Source organism: Perca flavescens, chromosome 17, assembly GCF_004354835.1.
Source record: "Perca flavescens isolate YP-PL-M2 chromosome 17, PFLA_1.0, whole genome shotgun sequence".
NCBI lineage: Eukaryota > Metazoa > Chordata > Actinopteri > Perciformes > Percidae > Perca > Perca flavescens.
The window spans coordinates 20597526-20623414 of record NC_041347.1 but is presented as its reverse complement, the minus strand read 5'-3'; the positions used below and the strand labels follow the sequence as shown (position 1 = coordinate 20623414).

Sequence of the window (25889 nt, the reverse complement as noted above, 5' to 3'; positions counted from 1 at the left end):
TTGTAGCTGAATGGGTGTGGGATAGTAAATCCCCTTTACTGGCAAAAACTACAGTAGGCTCCAAGGGTAAAGATATTTCTGTGCGCTTTATTTTCCTTTTGCCTGGTTCTTCCAGTCTCTTTGTGTCAGGGCTGGTAAAACGTTTTCCTCTCACCAACCTCGTTCAAACAATCTCCAGCAGTGCAATGAAGGGAAACTCTAAATCCCATGTTATGTTAACCACAACGCTCATGGCTTGCATCAACTTTATAAATGATTCTTGTGGTGTCAGCAAAATATGTCTTTTTTTTTAAATTCTTTTTTAAAACACAAAACAGGATTTCAGTTCTAGGTTGGAAACAACTCTCTCCCCACTCCAGAGAGTAGCCTCCACTGCCAAGCGTTAAGTTTGGGCTGAATTCAATTGCTTATCCTCACTCCACTGTCAGCAATCCAAATGCATCTCCTGTGAAAAAAAGAACCCTTGGCCTTGGTAAGAAGAACATGTGCAAGTTTATGAATACGTGAGAGATTTGCTTTTTGTTTATCTGTCAATATTGGTTGCTATCTGCACCACAGCAGGATAAATGTCTGTTTCTACCACACTAAAAAACTACATGCATGCTTCATTTGCTCATAAAAAAGCAAAATATGGCTCTAAAATGCAGCATAAAGCATTCCAAAGTCTATTATACAATTACTTTCAGATGAGTAGGTAGTTTCTTTCTGTGATTCTGGGAAGATTGGTTTTGGCACAGAGTGCTTAATTATAATGAAAATGCTTACAAGGAGCAATTTTGTAACATAATTTGAGCTTAGCATCAATAATTGGTGTGTATAAAGTTGATGATTTCACCTTTGCTTTCCAGGCTCATTTCATATTAAAGTCAGTTAGTGGTTAGTAGTGGTGGATTGTGGCTCACGATAAATGCATTTGCTGGAAGAAAACGGGATGAAAAGACTGAACAAATATGTGCATGTGGAGAGGGAGGAGATGAGCCATGTGGTAAAAGACAATAAGTAAGACAGGGTGGGGGGGAATAATAACAAAAGAAGGGAGGGAGAGAGGTGATGCAGCATCTGTCTCAGTTCACCTCGGCTCTGCTGCCGGCTGATGACACCCCCCAACGTCCATCTGCGGTCCAGCCTCTTCAGATGAGCCTTATGCCGCTTAGTAACTGACAGACATAGGTGGTGACCAGACGACAACAAACAAACAAACAAACATGGGACACATGAAGAGCAAGCACAAATGTTACACAAACACACAGCACACCAATGACATGGATCCAACCAGAAGAACCCCATTATTAGCTACATGGAAGACATAAAAACAAGACCACAAAGCAAAACATGGTGGACAGTTAGAGTGGACAGATGGAGGTTACAGAGGAAGTGTTAAACCCAAGAGATCTTCTCTGTGGCTTGTAATTAGGAGTTGTTAGCATGGTTTTCCCATCCTGTGTTAGAGCATCTGGGACACACATTGCTGCTGCAAGAATGCCATCCAATTAATAGAGCAGCTGAGAGTGCCACTGGTTGGAGCTATGCACCTCAGAAGGTCTATATTTCCTGATGCCTTTTGTAGGTAAAACAATGGAGATGGGAATTATTTCTGCCAACTGTGAGATCTTGTGTCACATGCCAAAATAATGGTGTGATGACCTCTCCCAACAATAACAATGGGGCTCCTGTAAATGATCTTGTGTAGGAAAAAGAAATTCTTTTTATCATTCTTCTTAATTTCCAATGATAGGAACATCAGAAAGAATAGGAGACCATGTAAAATAATAATTCTAGGCAGTTGTTTATGTGTTTAAACAAAAACAAAAAAACTCAATGTCAAATTTAAAGAAATAGTTTGACTTTTTGGGAAATATTATTCGCTTTCTGGCAGAAGATTGGAGGAGAAGATTGATTCTACGCTCATATCTGTATCGTAAATATGAAGCCATTGCGAGCCATTGGTTAGCTTAGCTTAACCCTAACCCTAGCTTCTAAAGATGATGGTAGGTGGATTAAATATATAGTCGGACAGCGCTAGACTAGCTTGCTTCTTCTCTTTATGCTAGTCTAAGCTAACTGGCTGTTTGCATTATTTTCATATTTAGCATAGCTGCATTAGACTGGTATCAATCTCCTCATTTAACTCTCCCCCAGGAAGCAAATAAGCATGTTTCCCAGAATGTCTAACTATTCCTTTAGGCAATATGTTTATTTTTGTATAAAATGGGATCAAAACAAGGATGTGTATTTACTTCCATAAGTGGGTAAACTCACATCTGCTGTCCGAGCTTTCAACATGTCTCTTTTTTGGCTTTTCGAAAAAACCAAATGCAGTTTTTCCAGAAATGTGCAATTGTTCTGTGACAGTGTGGTGGCACAGACTGCTGAAGACCACAGAACTGACAAAGAGATGCTTTATGAGTTTCATGCCATTCCCATGACTGACAAGACACACATAAACACTAATTACACTGACAGATTGTCCCTCATGAAACACCCTGGCAGCAAACTCCAGCTATCTCTGACAGAGCAGATAGGAGTGTTTGGCGTATTCGTTTACATTTGTGTCTGTCTGTGGTCATACATTTGTGATATGCATACATGTTGAAATCTTCTGTTGATAAATCTGTATTCCAAATGGGGAGAAAAGGACATATAAACATATTTAACATATTGTGAAACAGTAAAACTGTTTAGCCTCATTATTCTCACTGTTCTCTCTCTTCCTCCATCCTTGAGCCATAAGATATACAACACCAAAGGGGATCCTGGGTCCCATTGTTACAGAGTACAGCAATTGTACAGCAAAAGATGTTTTGGCCACCGTGCTGGAAAATCATGATGTTTGTTTGGAAGTGTAATTCGTCACTTAATTATTTCCGTGCCTTCAGTTTTTGTGGTTTCTCGAACACAATGCTACATAAATCTTAACAATCTGCAGTTGCTGCATTACCTGTTAACTATCAAAGGCTGACAATGTGACACTAATAGAGCTCTATTGCTCTAAGATTAAAATGTTTTCTGCATTAACAATGAACATGCTTGAAGAATGAGATGATGGCTTAATAACCGTATGTGACAGGGCTATCAAAATGATTGCACGATTGGCGCCGTCTTCAGCTTCACATGTGTCAGCATTATATTCTGGCAAACCAAACTCTACATAGGTGTGGTTCCTATCAGGGCTTTGGATCGCTCTGTCGCCAGTAAGCTCACGAAACGTAATATTAACACTTGTCTACTGTACTGTAACTTTTGCGCAATTCACAATGATAAGCAGACATTGCATGAAATAGCATAATTCATGCCAGAGCTTGTTTTTTAACTTACGATAACCAAACTGTAAGGAGCGTGACTCGTAAAAAACATTCACGTTTTATTCCTTGCTGCTGATAGAAACACATGCCTCTTTCATGAGCTCGGTCCACTGAGGTCATATCACTTAATATTGCGCTGCATCTCTACTGTACAGTGCATTACTGTACAGCACATCACTTTAGTGGTTGTGGTCTGGTCTCTCCTGGCACTCCTCCTTGCTGTTTACCTAGGCCTGAATCTGCACTCTGTTCAAGCATGCTTATGATGGCAGGCAGACAGAGAGAGGTGTTCACACAAGCCTGGCGTGAGCAGTTAGCGTAGGCTAAGCAGGGACGGGTTTGCTCCATTTTGTCAGAGATCAAAGACTGAGGATTGAGGGCAGAGGTGGTGTCTGTGTGTGGGTATATAACCGAGGTTGCGTTTGTGTGTGGGTGGCCAGAGGCAGAACACTTTGCACTGACTTACCTTCCCCAGCTTTAGAGGCCCCCAGCTCCAAGTCATCCCGTGTGCCACTGTGGGAGTTGAGATAGGTAGCAGGGACCCAACCCTGCTCCTCTGAGGTGCTGACGAACCACCAACCTGTGGAAACATACAGAGGTTGAAAATCACCAGAACTACGTAGAGTATCCTGAAATAGGTGCATAGCGTGCAGGATGTTTAACAAACATGTCATACAATGCATTACACAGCAAGATAAGAGGATTTGTTGAAAATGTTTGGGCCCGTGATAAGATTCCCACCCCAAAAGTACACCTAATAAATCTCTACAAGCACACATGACAACTGCTGATGTGACCATAGATATTCTAGTCTGGCTTATATCTCCCATCAAATCACTTGAATCTTTGATTTAGTCATCGAGCCCTGGTTTGATCCAATATTTCAAATGACAGGGAGGAGCAGCAAATGATCATGAACATGAGGAACTTAATTGTGTTGCCAACACAATCTGTAACAATTAGGGACAAGAACATCAGTGGGAACACTGCCTGACTGTAGCTCGACTCGTAACGAGGTCATGTTCAACCTGCGTTTCATTAGGATCAGTCATGATTTCAGTGGGCAGAGTTTTTCTAAAGTGCTGTTTCAAGCCAAAATATCCATTTGCAATGTTGCAGCTGATTTAACTTGGTTCCTCTGGGTATGACAGCATTGCTCCGACAACTGCGTTATGACAAATGCCTCAGCTGGAAAGGTGCACATAGTGTACAAAGTAATGTTTCACTTAAAAAAATCTGATCCCAATAAAGTGAGTGGAGTACAGTCATCCATTGTGTTACATAAAAGGTGTGCTGTATAGGGCGTTGTGGCAAATGTTAAGCACATATGTACACTAATCAGAACATTTTAACTTGTGCTAAATCACTTCCACAAAATGTTACCCTGCATTTGTGGGTGGGTGAAGCTGGCACAAAAACTGTCCTGTGTGGTATGCCACACATATGCTATTTGTTGTGGTAACAGGTATACAATATGGCTGACAGCTGTCTAGACAAGCCATGAAGAGGATATAAGTGTTCCATCACACTTTCACAGCTGGTCCAAACATCCAGTGTCTATATTTTCCTACAGAAATTGTGAGTTATGAGGTAATTTAGTTGCACACAATTCACAAAAGAAGCAGAATGTAGTATGATAGACCGAAACAGAAAAAAAATATGTTGTATGATATTACTTAACTGATGGTAAAGGATGAGACAAAATGATATGATGCTAATATGGAAATAACAGCAACAAGAGTATAGACCCCTATATTAGGCATTTGTGATTCATCTGCATTAGTGAAATGTGTCATACGTCACAATTAGGATATATTGCAATTCAAGGCTGCTACAGATTAGAAGAGGTTATTACTGGTGTTTGAGGTAGACAGGAAAGTACACAGTGTTTCATCCCATTATGTTAGATCTGCTTTATGTGGAGATTGAAAAAGTACAATACACAACATGTCTTTCACACCTGCTGGATCATTGCTTATCTCTCAGCAAAAACTAAATTAGGGTGGAGATATAAACCCTGCCAACAGTGAACAATTTCTCAGCCTCCTGTTATATTCAAAAGCATCATGGCTTTCACTACAATTTTTTTGATTTCAGCAAGAATGCCTGTAGGATTTGGTATCATGTCCTTTTCTTAGGCAGTTTCATACTAGTTATGGTTATAAAACACAACTAATAACAACAAATTCTGATGAATAACATAACTGAATCTATCTGTCCACTAAATGTATCTGGAATCGAGAGGCACTAGCAATATGCTGCTCACAGACTAAAAAAAAAATCAATGGAGGAAATAAAGAAAATCTTTCCAGGCCTTTTTGTAACTTATACATGCAATCTCTGTGATTCATATGACAGATGATTTATTTGATTGGTGGACTTGCTCAGCTACACAACCAAAGGCATACTGTATTCAGCTGTACAATGGGGCTGTTTTGGATAGAGTTAGGCTGGGGCCAGAGAGGAGGATGCTGTTAGTGCCTGGCTCTGAGCAACATGCTGGCTAGGGCTCAGGTACGTAACAAGCCATGTAATGTGCTCAGTCTTTGCACCAAAACTGTGGCTTAAACAAAACCTCATGCCAATAAATTAGACAAAAACAAAATGGTGTCTATAATATTAAGAACTCAAAATACAGACCTCTTTCTTTCCACAGAGGAACTGAAAGCTTGCGAGAAGATACAATTATTATTATTACACCCTACATTTAAATGGGTTAAATATACAACTGGACTTACTATATACAGTATCTTATTAAGTCACTGAAAACATTTAAATAAATCGGATTTGTCTTGTTTGATGACCAGCAAAGGGCAGCATCAACATGAATTACATTAATGGTACATTAAATTAAACTGCCCGTTATAAAGGCATTGGCAGAAGTAAAAAGACCTGCGTCAACTCAATTACTTAAAAAAAACATACATAGCCATTTTCACACCGATCTGCCAGCTTGGGAAAAATGTCATTCTCACCTAAGCAAACCAACATTTATTGAAATGTAAGCAAATATAAGAATAAGGTGTAGGAATGTACTTTAATTGGGGGGAATTGGCTGTAAGTCTAAATATACATATGCAGCAAAGTGCAAAGTGCCCCTTTAAAAGGCCTGAATAAATATGTGCTGTTATTGATGGCTTGGGTTGCCTTGCCTTGTATTTTTAAACCATCCTCCCATATGGCAGGTGCTTAGGCTGAGTTCACTGAACCTCAAAAGAAGCAATAAAAGTAAACGTAAACTTTTAAAAATGCACACACATTATGTAAGGGCTGTTTTCCTTGCCATTGCAGGTTTATATCAGGCAGGTTACGACTATATGAAATGTAGAAGAAAAAAACCTTCTAAACGAGAAACCTGCTTCATGTCTTTTATCGCATAATATTCATTCACAGAGTGATTGCAATTCAATCCTGCACAAAACTAGCTCCATAAATCAATGTACACTGTAAAGGCAACACAAGAGGACAACTTTCAGAATCCATGAAAACATCCATTCAATCTGTAGGTAATGTTTAGGGCTTCAGATGTCAAATGAAACCCATCTATAATTGTAACATATTGTACTTTTTCGTTGTGATAATTCTTCTGGCATATTTCTCCATAAGGGCTTGGAGGGGAATGTGATTCTTAACATTTGGATAATGTCAACTTCATATTGGCCAGGGTTATCATTTGTACATTATCTATGATGACATAGACCTTAAACTGAGATCATTACAAAGGAAACTGGGGTTTTCTGGGTCTCCTGTTGCCACGCTGCAATTTTGTTGAAAGTGAAAAAGTTCAAAGTTAAGCTCCTGCGAGGTGAGTGAATGAAGTTGTGGGCTGTTAAAAGTTAAATTACAGATAATGGAAATAAGATGAGGAGAAGAAGAACGTGTTCTCTCTTCCTTGTTTTCGGATCGCAGGGATTATCTGTACAGATGTGGGAGGAAATATGTGTGTAGGTGTGTCTTTGTACGAGCAGAGAGAAAGAGAGCACACATACACTACAAAGGTACACCTGTAACTTTATCTGTGCTTTTTTATCATCCTGTTTTTGATTAGTCTATATTACAACCTGCTTTCCTCCATGTGTTCCTGCCTCGCTATCCACATTAGTTAAAAATCTTGGGAAGCTGCTGCAGAGTTTCAACCACAAAGGGAAAAAAAGAACACAGCCAAATGCTGACTGGCAATACATTTTGCTAAACATTATTCAATATTTTGATTGTAGTTACTTAGTCAACATCCTGAGTAAATCAAAAAGCTTTTAAAACGTTTGAGCAGAGTTTAGTTTTGTAAAACCACAGTTTTGGGTTCAGTGGTTGCATAGGACAATAAACCCACAACCCTCTGGTGGAGATGTCATGTAACACCATCACACCATAGGATCATGACCACAGACATCAAAATCAAATGTCACAGCCTTGGAAAGGAAGAAACCAAACGGTTTGTATTGACAACACTGTTGTATTGCGCTACAAGAACATCATAAAAACATTTTGTAAGAAGAACTGAGGGCAAGCTGTAACTATGCTTTTATTATTATTAATTATGCTTCGGTAGCCTGCTGTGAGCTGCAAAACTCTGGTTGTATCAAGTTAAGTGCATGCTCCATTCCAATTATTTCTGTAATAAAAATAAATAAATGATGAGGTCAGTCTAATTGAGACAGCATGAAACATAGAGATCCAGATTTGAAGCAAAGATTAGTCATTTAGGGAAACATTCTAATTGCTTTCTTGTGGAGAAAGCCCCTCCGAAGCTCATTTTAACTCGTAAATGCCTGGAATCTCTGATGGTTGCCAGTGCCCAACTGCTCCCAGCCAAGAAATAGTCTAGCACATAACGATCTGTAAAATGGCAAATTGTTATCTTTGGTTGTGGTATGGATTAAACTAATATGTTAATTTGTGAGCTTTAGAGGTGCTGGTTGGTGTATTTTGTTACCGTTGGACAGAGCCAGGCTAGCTGTTTCCTGCCGTTTCCTGTCTTTGTGCTGAGCTAAGCTAACCGACTGCTAGCTGTAGCTTCATATTAAATAGACAGATCTAAGAGTGGTATCGACCTTCTCATCTAACTCTGTGCCAAAAAGTGAATAAGCATATTTCCAAAAATATCATACAATTCTTTTAACTTTGAGCAACACATTTTAAAAACCAAGTGATTGTATATCAATGTTGGTTACGCAAGTTGAACGTTTTGCAACAATTTGACAACGCCAGATTGTAAAAATGCAACTGAGATAGATATTTCTGCAGCGAGAAAGCAAGACTTATATTTATTATTACTTATATTCTACCCCTGCATGTGCAGTTACAGATATAATGAGAGTGAGCAGCATTTCTGAGCTCCATGTGTCTCTCATACAGTATCTGCCATCTGGAAACTCTATCAGCTTTAAGACCCAGGCTTCATTTTTACTGTAATCAACAACAGATTCTCAGCTGCAACAAGAAACTAGATTTATGTCATTTGGGGTTTTTCCTAAGGTGACTGGATGACCTATAAAACAAAACGGCAAACTACATATACAATCAATCACCTAAGAAACAGCATACATAACACAGTGTGACAGTGCAATTCTCCGTAATGTCCTACTCATCCCTACAAATGTATCATTGAGACAAATAGTCTCATAGTCAAACTGTGCTTTGATTTTTTTGGAGTACCTCTGTAATTCTCACAAAAGATTTCCACACATCTAGCATGAATTTGAGAACCACAGATTCAGCAGCACAAGCAGACTTTTTTTTCACGACCTGAAATGATGAGGAATGCAGTGGCTCAGCAGTCCTGCAGATATCTGACACCACTGTTGAGTGGAGCAGGAGAAACAACCCATTCATTCCCAGCTTCTGTATTCATTAACAGTGGATTCAGTATCAAAGCACAAGGGGGAAGGTATCTAGCCCAATATACAAACATTTGCAGTTTTCATTAAACACTGGGTTTCAATTACCTGGGTGTCTCTGGTACAAGGGGGGGGCGAAAATGGAACAACACAACTTTCAAGAGCTGATGTTGACCTAAGGAACAACCTTCTCTCCCTCCCAGCCTCTGAAAGGATCCACTCATGGTCTGAACTAAGCTATAGCCCCAAGCTTGTGTGCTCTCTAGGCTCCACTGATTTGGAGACACAGCAGTCCTTGAGTGTCTGAAAGACCACCCCTAAAAGGCCGGTTTAACTCAAAGGTCAATTCTTGATTGAGAGACAGAGTCACCTTTTTTGGCCCCACAGACCAATTTCTGTACACTTATTATTACCACTATTTTGTGCTCTTAAATACCATTACTGCTCCCGTTCTTCATCTCCTCTGCCTGTATCACTCTGTGACAAGTTGCAAGAAAATAAACCACTAGAAGTCCATGTTGAAAAGCCAGTTACAAACCTCTCGTTTAAGTTTCCATATCTAAAAATACAGGATAAGGTTAATTTCTTGAGACGGTCATTAGTACTTCCTATGGTAAGCTGAAAGAATGTGGTAGATGGGGATTACTATGAGTGGATAATGTGTCTTCCATCTGCTGCTGCAATTTCTGCTTAAAAAAGACATTTAACACTTGGCAAAGTGTTCTGTGTCATGTCTTTGGTGGTTCACGGACAAGAGTTATAGGGTTTTTCCTCTTTTATACAAGGAAACATGTTCTTGCTGAAACTGCACATACCAAACTGGGAAACTAGCAGCACTAGAAGCTCAACGCTGACCTTGTCTCCTGCGTATCAGAGACAGAACATTTGGAACAGTGACTATACATGCAACGGTCACGCTTGCAGAAACTACAGAAGCTAAAATCTGGAAAGTATTTTCAGTTCTTTCATTAACTAAGTATTATGGCAACACATTTCGGTGGTGCTGTTATCTAGGTGGAGAAGAAAGTGAGATGTCATTCTAATAAATTGTAATCTCTGGAGATTAATAGGAGAACCTCGGAGCATGTCCCAGGTGAAACAGTGATTTCTGTGTGGACTTCAAGGATATACGCAGGCAGTCTTCTCTGTTTGTAATTGTCTGTGCATGTAGCTCAAACAGGAGTCTTCATTCATGCTAGCAGCTACGTATGTGAAGCTGTACTTCGACACATCAGTACTTTTGAGCTAAGAATTATAAAAAACTAAAATAATCTGATTATCCCAAAAATAAAGTCACTAAACACTAATAGTTATCTGGATCCGAACCTGACCATGACACAAATACTGCCTAGTATAATTTTAGAGATAACTTTAAATTCTACAGGAATAATCCTTTAGAAAGTAACAGTAAGTCTGTGCTCTTAGAATAAACTCAAAAAGAATCTGCCTCTCTGAACATTAAGCTCCTGCTGAGCTGAGCCCTGGAATCATCTTGCTTCCAGCCTGAAGAGAGGAGAGTGGAGACATTATTGGTACATTTTTTCCATGTGAAGGTAAAGAAGACATCCTGCACATCCATCTTGCCACGCTGAAGGCCAGACCTGCTTTAATCTACCAGGATTTGATTTCAGCAGTCTCTTTGGGCTTGCAGCCAAGCAGTTGAACATCACCTGCAGGATACCACTGTTACAGTACATTCCAGCTTCTCTATAGCTCACATTGGTCAAACTTAAAATCATTAGTGTTTGTGAGGACAAAATGGAAATTTTATATAAATAAGATTACTGTGACCCTTCAGGCTCTTCCTGAAATTTAATTCACTCCACCCAGTTTAAGTAAGCTGGGTGGAGCAATAGAGACACAATACATACTGTACATGGGTGGTGCCAGGGGGTCTTGGGGGAGCCGGAGGGACTGACAGATGTGAGCTGGCCTTTCCAAAACAGACAGGCATTCCTGGAGTTCATTTGGCACAAAGTAATTCATAGAGGCTGATGTAGACTTGGAATGGAGACAAGTTTAACCCTGACTGGTCCACAGAGAGATTTCCTACACAGGACTGGGCACAACATGCTTAATGCTGCCCTTGAGGTGTAGGCAAACCAGCTGCAATAGGTACAATATTTCCATTTCCAAAAGTGACTGCAAATAATTTTTTCCTTTCCTACATACTACTACATTAAAAGAGAAAAGTTAAAACCACTGAATACAGAGCATTTGAACTGACCAACAGGGCTGCTAGCTTAGCCTTGGTTAACATCTCTTCAATATAGTGTAAACTGAGGAGGCATCCTGGAGGATCCATTAAGCCATTATAATGAACCAACCTCTCTGAACCACTAACTTTGGCAGGAAATGGCTTTTTCCATTTTCTTCCTGAGTTTCTCCCTGCACTACCCTCTCCTCCTGAGCCAGCATCTCCCCCTAACAAACTCTCATAAACTAGACAAATAAAATAGCTGCAGTCTGACTGATGACAGAATCAATAATTATAAAAAAATGTTTTGGTTTTTGACAATACTAAACTGTAACTTCTATAACAGTTGCTCCTGTGTTTCAAGAGTAGTATTCCTGAAAAACTGAATGCTACAACAGAACATCAAGCAATCATTGGTCTACCCTGTTGATTTACTGCATGCTGCATCTACTTCAAACCAAACAGAAATCAATACAAAATACTGTACCAACTAAAACAAAGGCCAAGACACAAAATGTATCGCCATGGCACTGCAATGGAAAATACTGCCTTGGCTCAGAACAGCAGGCTGGAAAAGTGGAGAAAGCTGAGCTCTCATATAGGTCTGACCTAGATTCACTGCCCTGTCAAACGCATATGTTATCTAATCCAAGGTAAGGAAAAGTCAGTAACTGCACTGGGCAGCAGTAACAGCCAAAGTCCTATGGTACAGTAGCTTTAACAGCAGGACTTCTGTTGACGGACTGGGGTGAATGGCAAAAGGAATCTGTTGCTGTTGCACTCTCACACTCTCCAACCAGCCAGACACACAATGCTGATACAAAAATAGATGGCGATATGACAACATACAGATATTTTCCCCTCACTGCATCCAAAGTAAGAAAGAAGTTTAAATGTGCATGGCTCTAAATGAAAATATGTTACTATAGCTGGAGGATCAATAAAAATCCATACAATCCTTTTATAATTATGAATGTTATAGACTCCTTTTAGTACCTATTATAGCATATTTACAACTTAGCTCTGTAATAAAAAGATCAATCTGTCAGAAACCATTAAAGGGTTTTGTACTTATCCTGCAAAGGAATATATGCTGAATCAAATGAGCTCTGAAATCTTCTTAGCACACACCTGGTGCTGTTAGTATTGGCAAAGGGATATGGAGTGATGTCACCCAGCCAAATGGAGCAGATTTATCCGACTTCCATTGCAGGAGGTGTTGAGATTTAAGTTAAATGTTAACTGTGCTGCTGGAAACAGTCTCCATAGCAAGATGTAGGGGTGGGGGGTGTATTTACTTCAGATCTCTGTGAAAGTGTCCATCAGTGTATAATAAAACCGTCAAATAGCCTTAGTATGTGTTTTAAGGAGCCTGGAGTCTACTTTTTTGCTTTCTAGAAACTCATGACAAATCTAACCAAACCAGGGATGAACAAATGAGTGAGAGTGGCAACAAAATATAGCCTCTGCGTCAGAGAAAAGATAAAACAAAGCAATAATAATAATAATATGGAAACTAAGCTACGGTAATAACACGGAAGCCTGGAAATCATAAATGTGCAATGAGACCATTGAAGTGCATGACTTTCACATTCTGAATGGATCATCAACGCACACATCAACCACCATAACTTTGCACAGTGGTCAGCTAAAATACAAAAGTAAAGGGGCCTCTACTTAAAAGCACAGGACCATGAGGTTCAACTTCATGGAGGAAAGCTCTCATATAAGGCCCCCCGATAAAAGGACTTCAAGGTGTTGGAATATCCGCCTCACTGTGGCCTCCCATTGGGTTGAAATCCTACTGGAGCAGGGAGTGAAAACAAATACATGAACCCGAAGGCAGGACACGTGACACTTCAAAGCAATTCTACTCTACAGACCCTCTTCCTTAAGGCCAGTGTGGCATGGCATTTCACTCACACCCATCATGAAACCCAAGTCCAATTGCCTTCCTGGTCACTATTCCCTCCGTCCCCATCCTCCCGCTAAAGAACACATGAGTCCCATTACTGTTTTACTGTCTCAGCAACGTATTAAAGCTGAACGTCAGACCCTGTTACTGGGCCTATACCTCTCTGTTCTTGAGCTTCATGTGGCAAATCCCCTTCCCTTTAAAGTGATTCGGGCAGGTGCTTAGACCTGGGTGTCAGTAATAGCTGCCAGTTTTAGTCTATTTACCCAAGACACATGATTGGATACTCATGATATTCACAGCACCTAACATGCAACAGTAGTTTTTCCGTAGTCCTTGTGTCATACAATCTACAAAACTATCGCGCCTGCTTTATTTTACTGCATTTCCAATATAGATATTATATTTCAGTTCATATATATACACAAATACATATATACACATACATATATATATACACACATATATATACATATATACACATATACATTAATTAATATATATATAATTAATAATTAATGATTAGAATTATAAATTGTAATTCTTTTGTCTTCTTCCACCCAAAATATATGAAAAGTTCCTGGAGGCATTACAGCATATTCCTAGCATATCATGAAGTAGTGCTTTATGTCAGCATGCTAGTGACTCATTAAACATTAAATATTGTCAAAGTGAGTCACATATATCCTAAAACATGATCTTGGCCCTGTTTGCTAGCTCTTTCCAAAGGTTAAACAGCTGACTAAGGACTCTCTGCAGCTGGCATTTGTAAATCCAGCATGTCTTGCTGGCTTTCCATTTAAGTGAGGTGGAATAATTAATACAAGTCTGGAAGACATTCCTCTTGCTAGAGGCAACATTCTGGCCTAGGGCCTAAACCAACAGTGGGAAAAAACAGGCCTGACTGCAGGCCAAAGTGAGCCTCCAGATGGGGCTAAGTAACAGCTAGCTGTGGACAAAGGAGGTGAGAAGGCTGAGTTAGGGAAAAGGGCATCATGTTTGAGGAACTATGGACTCAATCATGAAAGAGTTTGTTTGTGTCTGACATGAACACAACATGCATGCTGCCTGTTTCTGCTCAACATGTCTGTGTGTGCTTATTTTTATTTTTTGGATTACTCACCACTCTCGCTCTTTTCAATGACGTCGACCACCTCACCCGCTTGAAGGCTGATTTCTGCAGGCTCTTGTTTCTCGTAACTGGCCACCACCACATACTGTTCCAGGAGCATTGGATCCGAAGCATCCAGACCTGGGGTTGATGGGAAAAAACATGCTGTCAGCCAGCTGCCAGCCATAGGTCCACGAGAACGACTGCTGGGCACTCGTTGTGCCATAGGCCACTTTGTCTGTAGAGCTCAGCCAATCACAATATTCACAGGGCTCAGTGCATCTTCCTGAGAGTCTAGCCATAGAGCTGCATCCCCCTCCAGCCCAACAACAAGGGCAATGGAGATGCTGAAAGTCTAGGAAAGGAATCTCCCTCCAAGAAGTGAAGGATCAAGCAGTCAAGTGCAAAAAATCCATTCTGTGTTACTGAAGGGGCCTCATCCTGAGTGTCCGACAAAGCTGGGACCGGGTCAGTAGAAGCAAGTAGGCACATTAACACAGTGGAAAGAGGAGCAGCAGCAGTTAGAAAGAAGAAGCTGTAGTAGTGATAGAAAAGTGAGCTAAAGCCAGCTGAGGACAGGACAGTAGAGTGGGAGAAAGAAATGGTTTCCCTTGGAAAATAAACCATCTGCTAAAAAGCCTCCTTCTCCTCAGTTGGGGCCGGAGCTGGAGGAAGAGTAGGGGGTTGTGTACGCCAATCATAAGAGCCGGCACTAGAGGTCTTAAATAGAACCAGATGAAGGGGCTGGAGCTGTGCTCAGAGGGATGGCCCTCCATGAAACACTAGAGCTCTGACTACAGCGTGCAGACCAGCCAATGGAAATCTTCCTTTCTGTACTTCGCTAAGTTAACCATATAAACACCAGTAGTGACTTAGTTTTTTTTTGGAAGATTTTTGCCTGTTTTCATAACTTAACCAGAGTTTGCTCACTCTTACCACCTACGGGGATGTATTGTTATGACAGAAACATATGATTTAATTTGTGAGCACGTATATGAAAAGCATATAATGCACGATACATTACAAACATCAACAAATTTTTTCACCCCACGTGAATAAGGCTCCATCAACTGAGCTTGACTAAAGCCTTTATTCGTGAAGAATCCTCAAAACAAGCATAGCTGAATGACCTAAAGCAGATCTAACAAGCATCAGCTGGAATCAAGACACAATCACAGCTGACATTCAGTTCACACATTAACAAGAGCTTCGGCTGACCACTGAGTTCAAAGCTCCAGACAGCAGGGAGCTACTGTCTACATACATTAGATTATATCTGTTTACACTAATACTGCTGCTACAACAGATACACAATGTACTTTTATGGTGTGTTTGAATAACAGTAAAGGATCTACAAACCCAGTAGAGATTACATTCTCTATTTATGGTTACAAGCTGCTTTTACTAACTGCCATCAGTTGCTGTAGTGTAAAATTAAATATGTGGGCTCTTGACTTACACAATAAACAAATATTTCCAGAAAAATAATGTAACAAGAGGTGTGCCATCATTTCTCAAAATGCAGTTCTCGTTTCTCAAAATGCATTCTCTGCAAAAGAGAAACTCATTTTATCCTGAGGATGGAAAATAAGAACAATTCAGTCCAATAGATGGAAGGTTTGAGGCTTAGATAAGGAATGATTGAGACAACTTGGATTTAGCTGTAATTTCTCCAAAGAGCTGACCTGGCGACAGTCCTTCAGACTGAAGATTAACATTTCTCTCTCGGGAAAATATTTTGCAGTCAATTTGGGAACAAAATCTAAATGTCAAGGAGCTCATAACTTATGAAGATGAACTCAGCACCATTAACATCTCAAATGCTAAAACTGCCAAAGAGTCTGACACTGGATTACTGTGGTTGGCCTGTGGTTTATGAAGCTTTACGTTATTTGCACAAGATTTATTATCAAACTACAGAGTTAGGTGCTAAACACTATATATTTATATATATATTATATACTATATACTATTCTTGGAAATGTGTAGTTGGTTGTTTTTTTTCAACTCAGAGATCAATTAACGCTGATCAGTAATAATGCTCAAACATGTTTTGCTGTAACTGTTACATCATTTTTACCAGTAATGAAAAGTGAAAACTTAAAATTACTGGCAGTACTTATTGATTTTATAAGTCAGTCATTTTACTTTCTTTTAGGGTAAATTTGTTTATGAGTATGTTTTCTACTTTACTACATTTTAGAAGGCATTTTCAAATAAAAAACCTTTTTTTTTGCAATATGGGAATATGAAGATGTCTGGTGCTACGTTTACATGTGGCCGGCTATTTTCATAAACGGACATTTCAACCGCTCCGTTTTCAAAAATAACATTGTGCACAGCTGTCAGTTTTCAGAAAAGTGTTCGTTTACATGTACCCGTGTATATATGCCGTAAAAAGCATGCCAAACCTGTAGGTGGCAGTGCAACAAGAAGCTCAAGCCCACGTTAGCCAATCAGAATCCCAAAAATAGCAACAACAGCAACAAATCACTTCCTCTCTCTTCTCTTCCTCACTTCTTCCGTTGCCTAAACCTCCGTTTGTCTCAGTTTACATGCAAACGTGCAAACAAAGTTTTCCAAAATCTTCACCCTGGCCGGAGTTTTTAGAAAGACTCATTTTCAGAGGCGAATTCTCCGTTTGCGTGTAAACGAAGGGCACAGACGAAGGGAAATGTCTCAGTTTTTCAAAATAACCATGTACGTGTAAACGGGGCCTTAATCATGTTACCAGCCATAACCTTTGATCTTGCTTGTCTCGATTTACAGATTTGTTAGTATGCAGTAACTTTACTGAGTGCAGTTTAAATGAGCTACTCTTTACTTTTTCATGATCAGGAATCTTCCCTCTACTCAAACCACAAATATGTGGATTTATTCTGTGCCTTTGCTTACTTAGTACTAAATCTGACCTTAAAAGAAAATAAAGACCTGTTGGGAACCTAATTTCAAATAAATCTGCTATCCTGGACATTGTCTTATCAGAAAAAAAGAAGAAAAAAAAACACCTATCAACAATATCATTTCAAGACAGATGGACATAAAACTCAACAGGTTCATGATCTCATAAAACCATGATCTATGTAAAATGATGTGAATGGAGGTTTCAAAACACACAATTAACTACTGCCGTGTGTAAACTGTAAATCGGAGTCCTGAGGTGAGTGAGTAAAGACTTTGTCAGCAAAGTCAATAGGCCTGAAAACAAAAGCTAATATTTCAGCCTCATTCAGGAAATGAAATGTTTTGCAACAGCAGGAAGACAGAGCCAGAACAAGGAGAACATGTGTGAGAACAGTCTTGGACGGAATAGGTCTAATTTCAAATTAACTGTTTAAAGAGAACTATAAAATAAATAGTATAAAAAGAGCTACATAAGTTACTGTGTACAGATCAAGGTTTCAATGAAATGCATCAGCCCTGTAAAGTTACAGTTCTTAAATCAGCCAATCCCTGGGAAAAGGTGATTTCACATAGTATTCAGCATGATAGAGCAGTCATTTCCAACCAGCAGTACTTCTACAGTTGCCACGGGGTCTGTGGAAACATTATGAGTAGCACAACTAATTTGAAAAAATAGCAATTACGATTTCATTAAAAATAAATGAGTGAGCAGTAGTTAAAAGTAATGGGTAAATGGTTGAAATAGCTAACAGCAATAGATAAATGGTTGAAATGTCCAGAGCCTGCCATTCCAAGTGGCAGTTGTACAAATACAAACTTGGCCAAATCCACTTTTACATTGACAGTTCAATGGTATGATACAAATACTCTAAAATATTCACTTTTATATTATATTCAAATAAACACATTTGGAACATAATGGGTGGTGTTAATGAAGGGGTACCTGAGTCAATCTGATAGGGCTGTGAGGGTAAGTGTGGTTAAAACAAAAAGGTTGGGAACCATTATCGAATTTGTGTGAGCTTGCGTGTGTGTGTGATACACAACGTAGATCTAAAATATTTATGAGGTTTGAAAATAAAAGTATTTTCTTCTTGGCTTCCATCAGATATCCCTATTAGCCACTCTCTGTGTTTATATCTCTCCTCACTCAGATTTATACATGTGCTTCCTGCTCCCACCCTTGCACTCCCAGACGTCCTAACTCCATCCAACCCCCACCCCCACCCCCACTCACCCATCATCAGCTCCATCCAAAGATGATGACAGTTAAGAACTTTGCAATAATTCATCACCAAGAGGAGGAAACGAGTCTAGTCTACCCATTTATACCAAAGATTTTTCTTTCTGAGAGATTTTTTAAGGATCAGGCATTTAGGTGATAGCATAGTTGGCACTGGGCTTTATGTCTTAGTGCCATAATCTGAACCCTGGGGTAACTTTACAAGAGCAGATCTGGGTTGTGGAGTAAAATTTGGCAAAGTGCAATGCCTTTGTTTGGCTCATCAGCAGCAGATGTGCAGTTGGATTAGAAAAGGACACAGGACTGCTGTTCAATGTAGTACAGATGTACACATGTCATTGAATCAGTATGTGGCCCTGAGGGAGAAGGGGCAGACCACAAACAAATAGTACAGAAACTTTCAGTATAAGTTGAAAGGTTACCAACTGTAACCTGTGTGCATGTACCTTTCAACTTATAATAATAATAATAATAATAATAAAACAGGGACTCACTCGTAAAAACATCACTCCATAGCGCTACTGGAGGTAAGAAACTCCACAGGGTACCTTTAACGTCAGTAGTTACCATTACACTGGTTTCAAAAAGTCTGGAATCAGAGGCAAACTGCTAATAAAGTAAGCGGAACTTCAAACCAACCCTCCCCTTCATCAAGGTTTCCAGTAGTAAATCTGATGCCTTTAACACTTAACTAGTGTGAAGCAAAAGCAAGTGCATCAAGGAACACTGTAACTTATGCTTATGAATGGTCCTATACAAAATTACAAATAAAAAAATAAACAAACATGTCTGATCACATTCATTACAGAACATTTTCTGGCTTGAATATGATGTTTTGAGCAAAAAGCTCTGCCTCCAGGGTGGAGTCCACTGGGACAAATGGTCACTTATCAGAAACAGAGAGGCCTGTATTGGATCTGCTTTCTGCTGGAGGGGGTGGAGCTGAGCGGAGCAGAGTTAAGTTGTGTTAACTTGGGGGAGAAAAAACATCTATTTACTGACGTTAAAGCTGTATCCATGAAATGAACAGTGATATCTATGACTTTAAATAAAAAACAAAATGCAGCATTTGATTAAAACCTGGTTTATCCCTCAAAATGTATCTTCCGGCTACTGGGAGACTCATTGAGTGGGGGTTGTTTTTTTAGAAAGAAGCTGCTAAAACAGTGTATGGCTGTTAAAGTAATTTGGAAGTGCTCATTTGCCTTAATGATTTCCGATGCCAGTTTAAAATCTTATCCATCTGCAAATACAAACAAACACACCGATCTCTTGACCCACCCACCCCATCTAACTCATGAAACATTAACCCTTTTCCTCCCAACAAGCATGCGCATACCCGCATATAGTATGTTAACACCCACATAGACACAACCGCGTGCACACATACACACACCCTATAGGCCCCCAGAGACCCTTTAGCTCACATAAAGACAGCAAGTCTGCACACATAAACACACTCCCTCAGTCTGTGCGCAACACTGAAATGGTTTCCACTTGCCACGTAAACCTCCTCTCCTCTCCAGCTGCTTTTCACATGCACTACACCCCGAAGCGCTCCGTTTCTTCTTCTCTCCGACTCTCCAAATTTCTAACTGTCTTCTGCTCATCTCACTTTCTGTTTGAATACAGGTTATCACTGATGATTTCAAGATTATCTGAATCTCTTGAACCTCAACATCCTAAAAAGTAAGCAGCAGTTGATCCTAAAATCTGAGTGAATTTGATTGAGATGGTTTTCTTTTACCTATGAAACAGTTCCTTGTGTTTCTTTCCTGTGTATGGATGAAGTTGTATGCATTTCATCACCATGGTATCTTGTCAAAAGAGGTTTCCTTTAGGGTTTTGGTTATGGCAGCTTGTGTTTTCATCGGTGCCAGTTATCTGACAATGATTTATGCTGACGGGCCGGTATCGGCAGTCAATCCTGACAACTCCATTGTTTGTTAGATAGAAGATTATACGTCTTTCTTTGAACCCTACGTTGATAGTGGCCTGGCTATGAACCTAAGATGTTCCTCTGATTTATTCTGCTTGCCAGGTAAACAGAGTTCCTAGTTAAACATCTAACCACTCACAGTTTTGTGGCTACATTCTCCTGTTTAGGGGCAGGGGCTCGGTAAACTCTTACGAGAGACCTGAACCATGTAATTATTGAAACCATAAGCTGCAGCTACAGCACAAATTCACCACAGACTCACTGCACTTTATCTGCTGTCCTGCTTTAAAAGAAGAAGATCAATCTTTCAGCCGCGTTAACCACTAATGTCCAGCATGGGGACTATGTTGAAGGTTTAGAGATCAAGTATGGAGGGGCTTGTACAGTATGTGCTTCATGTTGACTGTGAATAGTAAATCATCATGAGAACCAGACATAAAGTGTGTTATTATTGTTTTCACTGGTCCATAGAACGATTTATTGTAAGCATAAATAAATGTACATCTCAGAAACTACATAGCAGATAACATATTTACTATCAAACCAAACCATTCAGAATAAAAACAGCTAAAACTGTGCATGCAAGCATTATGCACTATATTACAAACTTTCCATGCAGCCGATATGAATATAACTTGAAATCAATCCAATATCTTGCACAGACTGAATGTAGGCTACTTGACACACACACACACACACACACACACACACACACACACACACACACACACACACACACACACACACACACACACACACACACACACACACACACACACACACACAGCTGTAATAAGACAATTTTTCCATTTCTCTATGTAGCTGGTATTCACTGTTACGTAAAGCCTCAATACCATGGAACATAAAATGAAATTAGGTTGGGGTCTTATTACATTTGGTGGCAACTCTGGCACAGCTTTTCCTAGGAGTGCACACAAAAATGAACTTACAGGTCATTTACTGAGACTTTGAATGCCCAGCTATGTCATACGTAACTGTGGCAGATGGCAGGAAGGATAACCACAGCAACTTTGCATCTGATTGCAGAGCTAGCATGTAATTTAGTAATGCATGTGGGTATTCTGAGACTTGCAGTGCACACGCACACAAATACACAACACTTGCACAGCTGTTCACTGAACCTCTCTCATGCTTTTCCTGCTGCCTCCTACGCAAGTCTTTCTGTCTTCCTTGCACTCTCTCACATACAAACATAAAGCCGGCTGTCAACCCTGGCAGAACAAACTTATAGAGGAACAAAGAGGTGGTACCTACAGTAACACTGTTTCATCACAATACAGTCAAGTCAAGATGTGTGTTTGAAGAGCATGTACTCTTGAAAGAGAACTCCACCGTTTTGGCATTGCACTCCTATAACAATGTTGATGAAAAAAAGAATCAAAATCAATCCATTCCAGCTGTACCAGAGATGTCTTTTTCTTCAATTTACTGTAATATGTGATAAGAAAGCAACAAATCCTCTCATTTGAAAAGCTAAAACCAGAGAATATTTGCCTTTTTGCTTGAAAAATAACTGGACTATCAATATAGTTGTAGATTATTTTCTGTTAGACTAATTGTTGCAGCTCTATTCCAAACACTGTTCTTCCTTGTCAAAACCTGGTGCCTACATTACCCATAATGCAACTTGCCCACTTACAGTTCGGTCAAAGATCTGGGTGTGTTATGCTAGAAGCAGCTAATATAGCCTCGAGGTGCTAGCCTCAAGCAAAGATGAGGATTGGACTACAGATGCCCCTTCATTTATTTTTCATTTTCAAACTTGTAGTCATAATCCCAATATCAGTCAAGTAAGCAATACATACAATGAAGACACAATACAAATGGATGGAGCATAAAATAACTAACACAGATTCTAGTGACCAGGGTAAAAAGATTTCAGCACCTTACCTGATTTACGTTTGCCGGAGAATCCAAAGTCTCTGGAAAAGAAGCAACACCAGAGAAGCATGGTCAGTATGAGTGTGTGTGTGTGTGAGAGAGATCGGAGTATTAATATGACTTTATCAATCTAGTAGCTGGTTACAGCTGAATCTCTGCGTGGGACCATCCAAATGCAGTTGGCACACAAGTACCAGCCAAACCCTCATTGAGAATGCATGCAGAACTTGACCCACTAGGAGAGGGAGGGACACAGGGTGGGACACAACATGGGTATGTGTGGAGGACTACAGTAAGTGTGTCAAGGACAGTAACGAAACAAATCAAGATATTTTAGCCAATATACTGCCGTGCGTATATGTATCTCTTCAAATGGCAGACATGGTGTATATGAGGGCGATGCAACTGCCTGTTGAACAGAACGGCATTTATTTACTTGACAAAGTATCATATCCCCTTGATAAGTCCCATTCATTTGTAAATGTGAAAGCATCTCCCTGTTCTAAAGCCTGGACTGTACCAAAACACTGAAAGGATGAGCATTAATGTCAATGAACCCGCTCTGTGCTTTCATGCTATGTGGAGTAGCCAGACTCTCCTCCAGCGCGCTTTGGAGAAGGGTTTGGCAAAGCAAGACTATGGTCACAGAGAACCAATTTGTGCACCTTTTTTTTATTTATTTTTTATTTGGTTATTATTATTTAATCTGGAACAGATCATTTGCATAATTGTCACTGTTGTTAGACTATTGAGCCAGAGAAAATATGAAGCTATTATTTTATTTTGACAGAAATTAATCATTTAGAATCAAATAAAACAAATGATGGCATGATGAACAAAGGATTTATACATTTAAATTCATTCATTAAAGTGTTGTCAGTTTAATTTGAAAGCTCATGCTTCATATACTGTAATGCAGGTACACAATAGATGATAATTCACATAATCACTTAATCCAGTTTAATAAGAATTTGTTATACAATGGAAATGCATAAACATTTCTAAACAGACCAACATTTCTGAACCTGGGTCTGTATGTAGAGTATGTGTGTGGTTTGCAGCTTCCTGTAGATTTTAGGAAGTGCTGACTAACTGCATGTCCTCGTTTAGTTAACTGAGCTGCAGTGAGAGCACACTGAGGAGAAGCTGAGGTTTGACGCAGATGGGAACAGACACCTGGCTCTCTGGAGTGGCCGGGAGCAGGACTGGAGCCATGGCCAGTTATGAGTATGAGTACATGTTTGGATAAACCTTGTCCAACATTTGTCAGGTTACAGCTTGCTCATCAACTCTCTGGGTTTCATTGACACCAGTTAACAAGAAATGTAGAATTTTAACTATTTTGCTATTTCTGAAGTACTGTAGATTATACTGTGCTACAAAGAAGCGGTTTCACACTTACAACAAAAATGTAAAATGGACATTGAAACCATTCAAGTCAGTGTATGGCGAGCATCATAAAAGGATTGCCCCTTGTTCAAGCTAAGCAACACTTCTTGCTTAATCCAAAAAAATCTTTTACCATTAACTGTATTCCTCTGTTACTTAAATAAAGTCATTTTTGGCACAAGGCTTCTCTGTTTCCAGATGCATGAACAAGTATGAGTTATGAGATATTTCCAATCACATATGAAATAGCTTACAGCTCAGTTCAGCTTCAAAACAGCAAATTAAATTGGATTGTGATAAAGTAAAAAAAAATAATTTCATAACTTTCTATATAATGGGCAGAAAACACAATGATGTTAAACATGAATGCAGAGCCAACATACAGTAAATAGGTGTGTAGTTTATAAAAAAAAAATAAGCACATGATGCAGAACACATCACTGAGACGACTTTGAACTCAACGCACACATACAGTATACGCTCTGAATAGTTCACCGATTCTTTTCAGGACAGAAAAGTGAGCAGGGTGAGTGGTATTTCTTTAAAGAAATAACAGTATTTATGGTAATGGTTTTAGATAATGTTCACATCAAGGCACCATGTGAGTCAAATTAATTGTAATGCATGTTAAACATTTCTGAAGTATTTCATGAAGTGTTTATTTTGTCAAAATGGTGGTAGGGTGGAGATGAAACTGAGGAAAGCATTATACTGTAGAGGGTTGGGGAGAAATGATGAGGATAAAGTGGATGCTTGACCTGCCCTGCTAGCTTGTGACCCTTTGCACAGAGCTGGAACAATATTCTTCCCAGGAGGACACTGAGCACACAACTCTGCACTGTGCATGTTCTTCCTACCACTAAAATCTAATACACGAGGGCAAGGTAAGGGGAGCGAAAATATGTCCAAACAATATTAAATGCTTAAGACATTGGGCCATGTTTTTAAGGGTACATTTTAACCTTTAGTTAACCAATAGACAGTAAAAGCGAGATACAGTATTGGTTTCATTATGTACACACCCATGCCAGGAGATACAGTACATGCATGGGCTGAACACATCATTAAAAATCCAAGCCCGTGAGAGTCCATCCTCAGCTTGAGTTGAGAATAACCATCTGTTTGCACATAACTGCAGCTCACTCTTTGTAGGTGGGCCTATTAGAAATGGAATGTGTGAGACATTAGTCCTTTGCTCACATTTCTCAGCCAAGCCAAAGGACTGAAGTGTCTTCCCTTCTTCAAGTATACATTACACAGACACTCCTGCCTGACCTAAAATTAACCTCTGCAGGAGTGACCTCCAGCTCAGGGGTCAATAGGTTGATGAAATCATTGTGATTATGATCAGAGGTCTGATCTGCAAACAAAAAGGGCATAGTAGGTGATTTTTGTGTGTATATCCTTAAGAAAGGCAATGATGCTGCTTATTCAAATCCTAACAAAAGCACACACAAGCACACTAAACTCGTGCAAACAGGGCCAAATCTCCAGCAAAGTTTGGCCATGATTACACAGTGATGTCATTCTAAAAGAATGTTAGTTTGACCACATATCAACCACTAATAACTTCCCTTGTGGTCAAAGACTGATGTAAAATTAAGCTTTAGGCTGTAAAGAAAAGACTTTTAAACAGCAGTTATTGTCACTTATATAAATCAAAGGTTTACACATTCACAACGTGGGGACTCGCGTCTCATTAGGTGACAAAAAGCTGGTTGCCACAAGGTAAATCATTACATTTTAGGGTTAAGACAAGGTTTTTGCAATACTCAAGGGAGTTTGCTTGAGTGTTTGTCGTGTAATCTCTAGTAAGGACCGGTTCTGGATCCCAAAGTTAGGGTTAGCGTTGGGGCTAGGCATGTAGCGGTTAAAATCAAGGGTACAGTAAATCACCATGAAATGTAGGTAAGTCTTTCAACGTCACAAAATCATGTGTCTGTTTATCTATTTACATGCATGTGCAAGGAGTCCACATTAGCTGCACCATTTTGTAGTCCTTTGACCCCTTTCTCATTTGACCTTAAATCATAATCACCTTAATCTAAATGAGTTTGGAGTTTCAATAGGATACTGAAATTTACAAAAATAAATTATACAACTAAAACAAACTTAATATTCTGATCCCCAGATCATCACCATCATTACTT

The 25889-nt window shown here is 39.5% G+C and overlaps 1 protein-coding gene across 3 annotated transcripts in view; it reads right to left on the bottom strand.

Moving 5' to 3' along the window:
- The window catches only part of sh3pxd2ab (SH3 and PX domains 2Ab), a 48317-nt gene that overhangs the window by 5784 nt on the left and 16644 nt on the right, over window positions 1-25889 (bottom strand). For 2 of the 3 annotated variants that reach the window (XM_028603081.1, XM_028603083.1), the window contains 4 exons: window positions 22360-22391; window positions 14375-14503; window positions 3769-3882; window positions 1074-1157 (listed from right to left, as the gene is read on the bottom strand). In XM_028603081.1, the coding sequence (XP_028458882.1) occupies window positions 1074-1157; window positions 3769-3882; window positions 14375-14503; window positions 22360-22391 (359 nt within the window). The remainder of the gene's footprint in view (window positions 1-1073; window positions 1158-3768; window positions 3883-14374; window positions 14504-22359; window positions 22392-25889) is intronic. The other variant, XM_028603082.1, reaches the window with a different exon arrangement.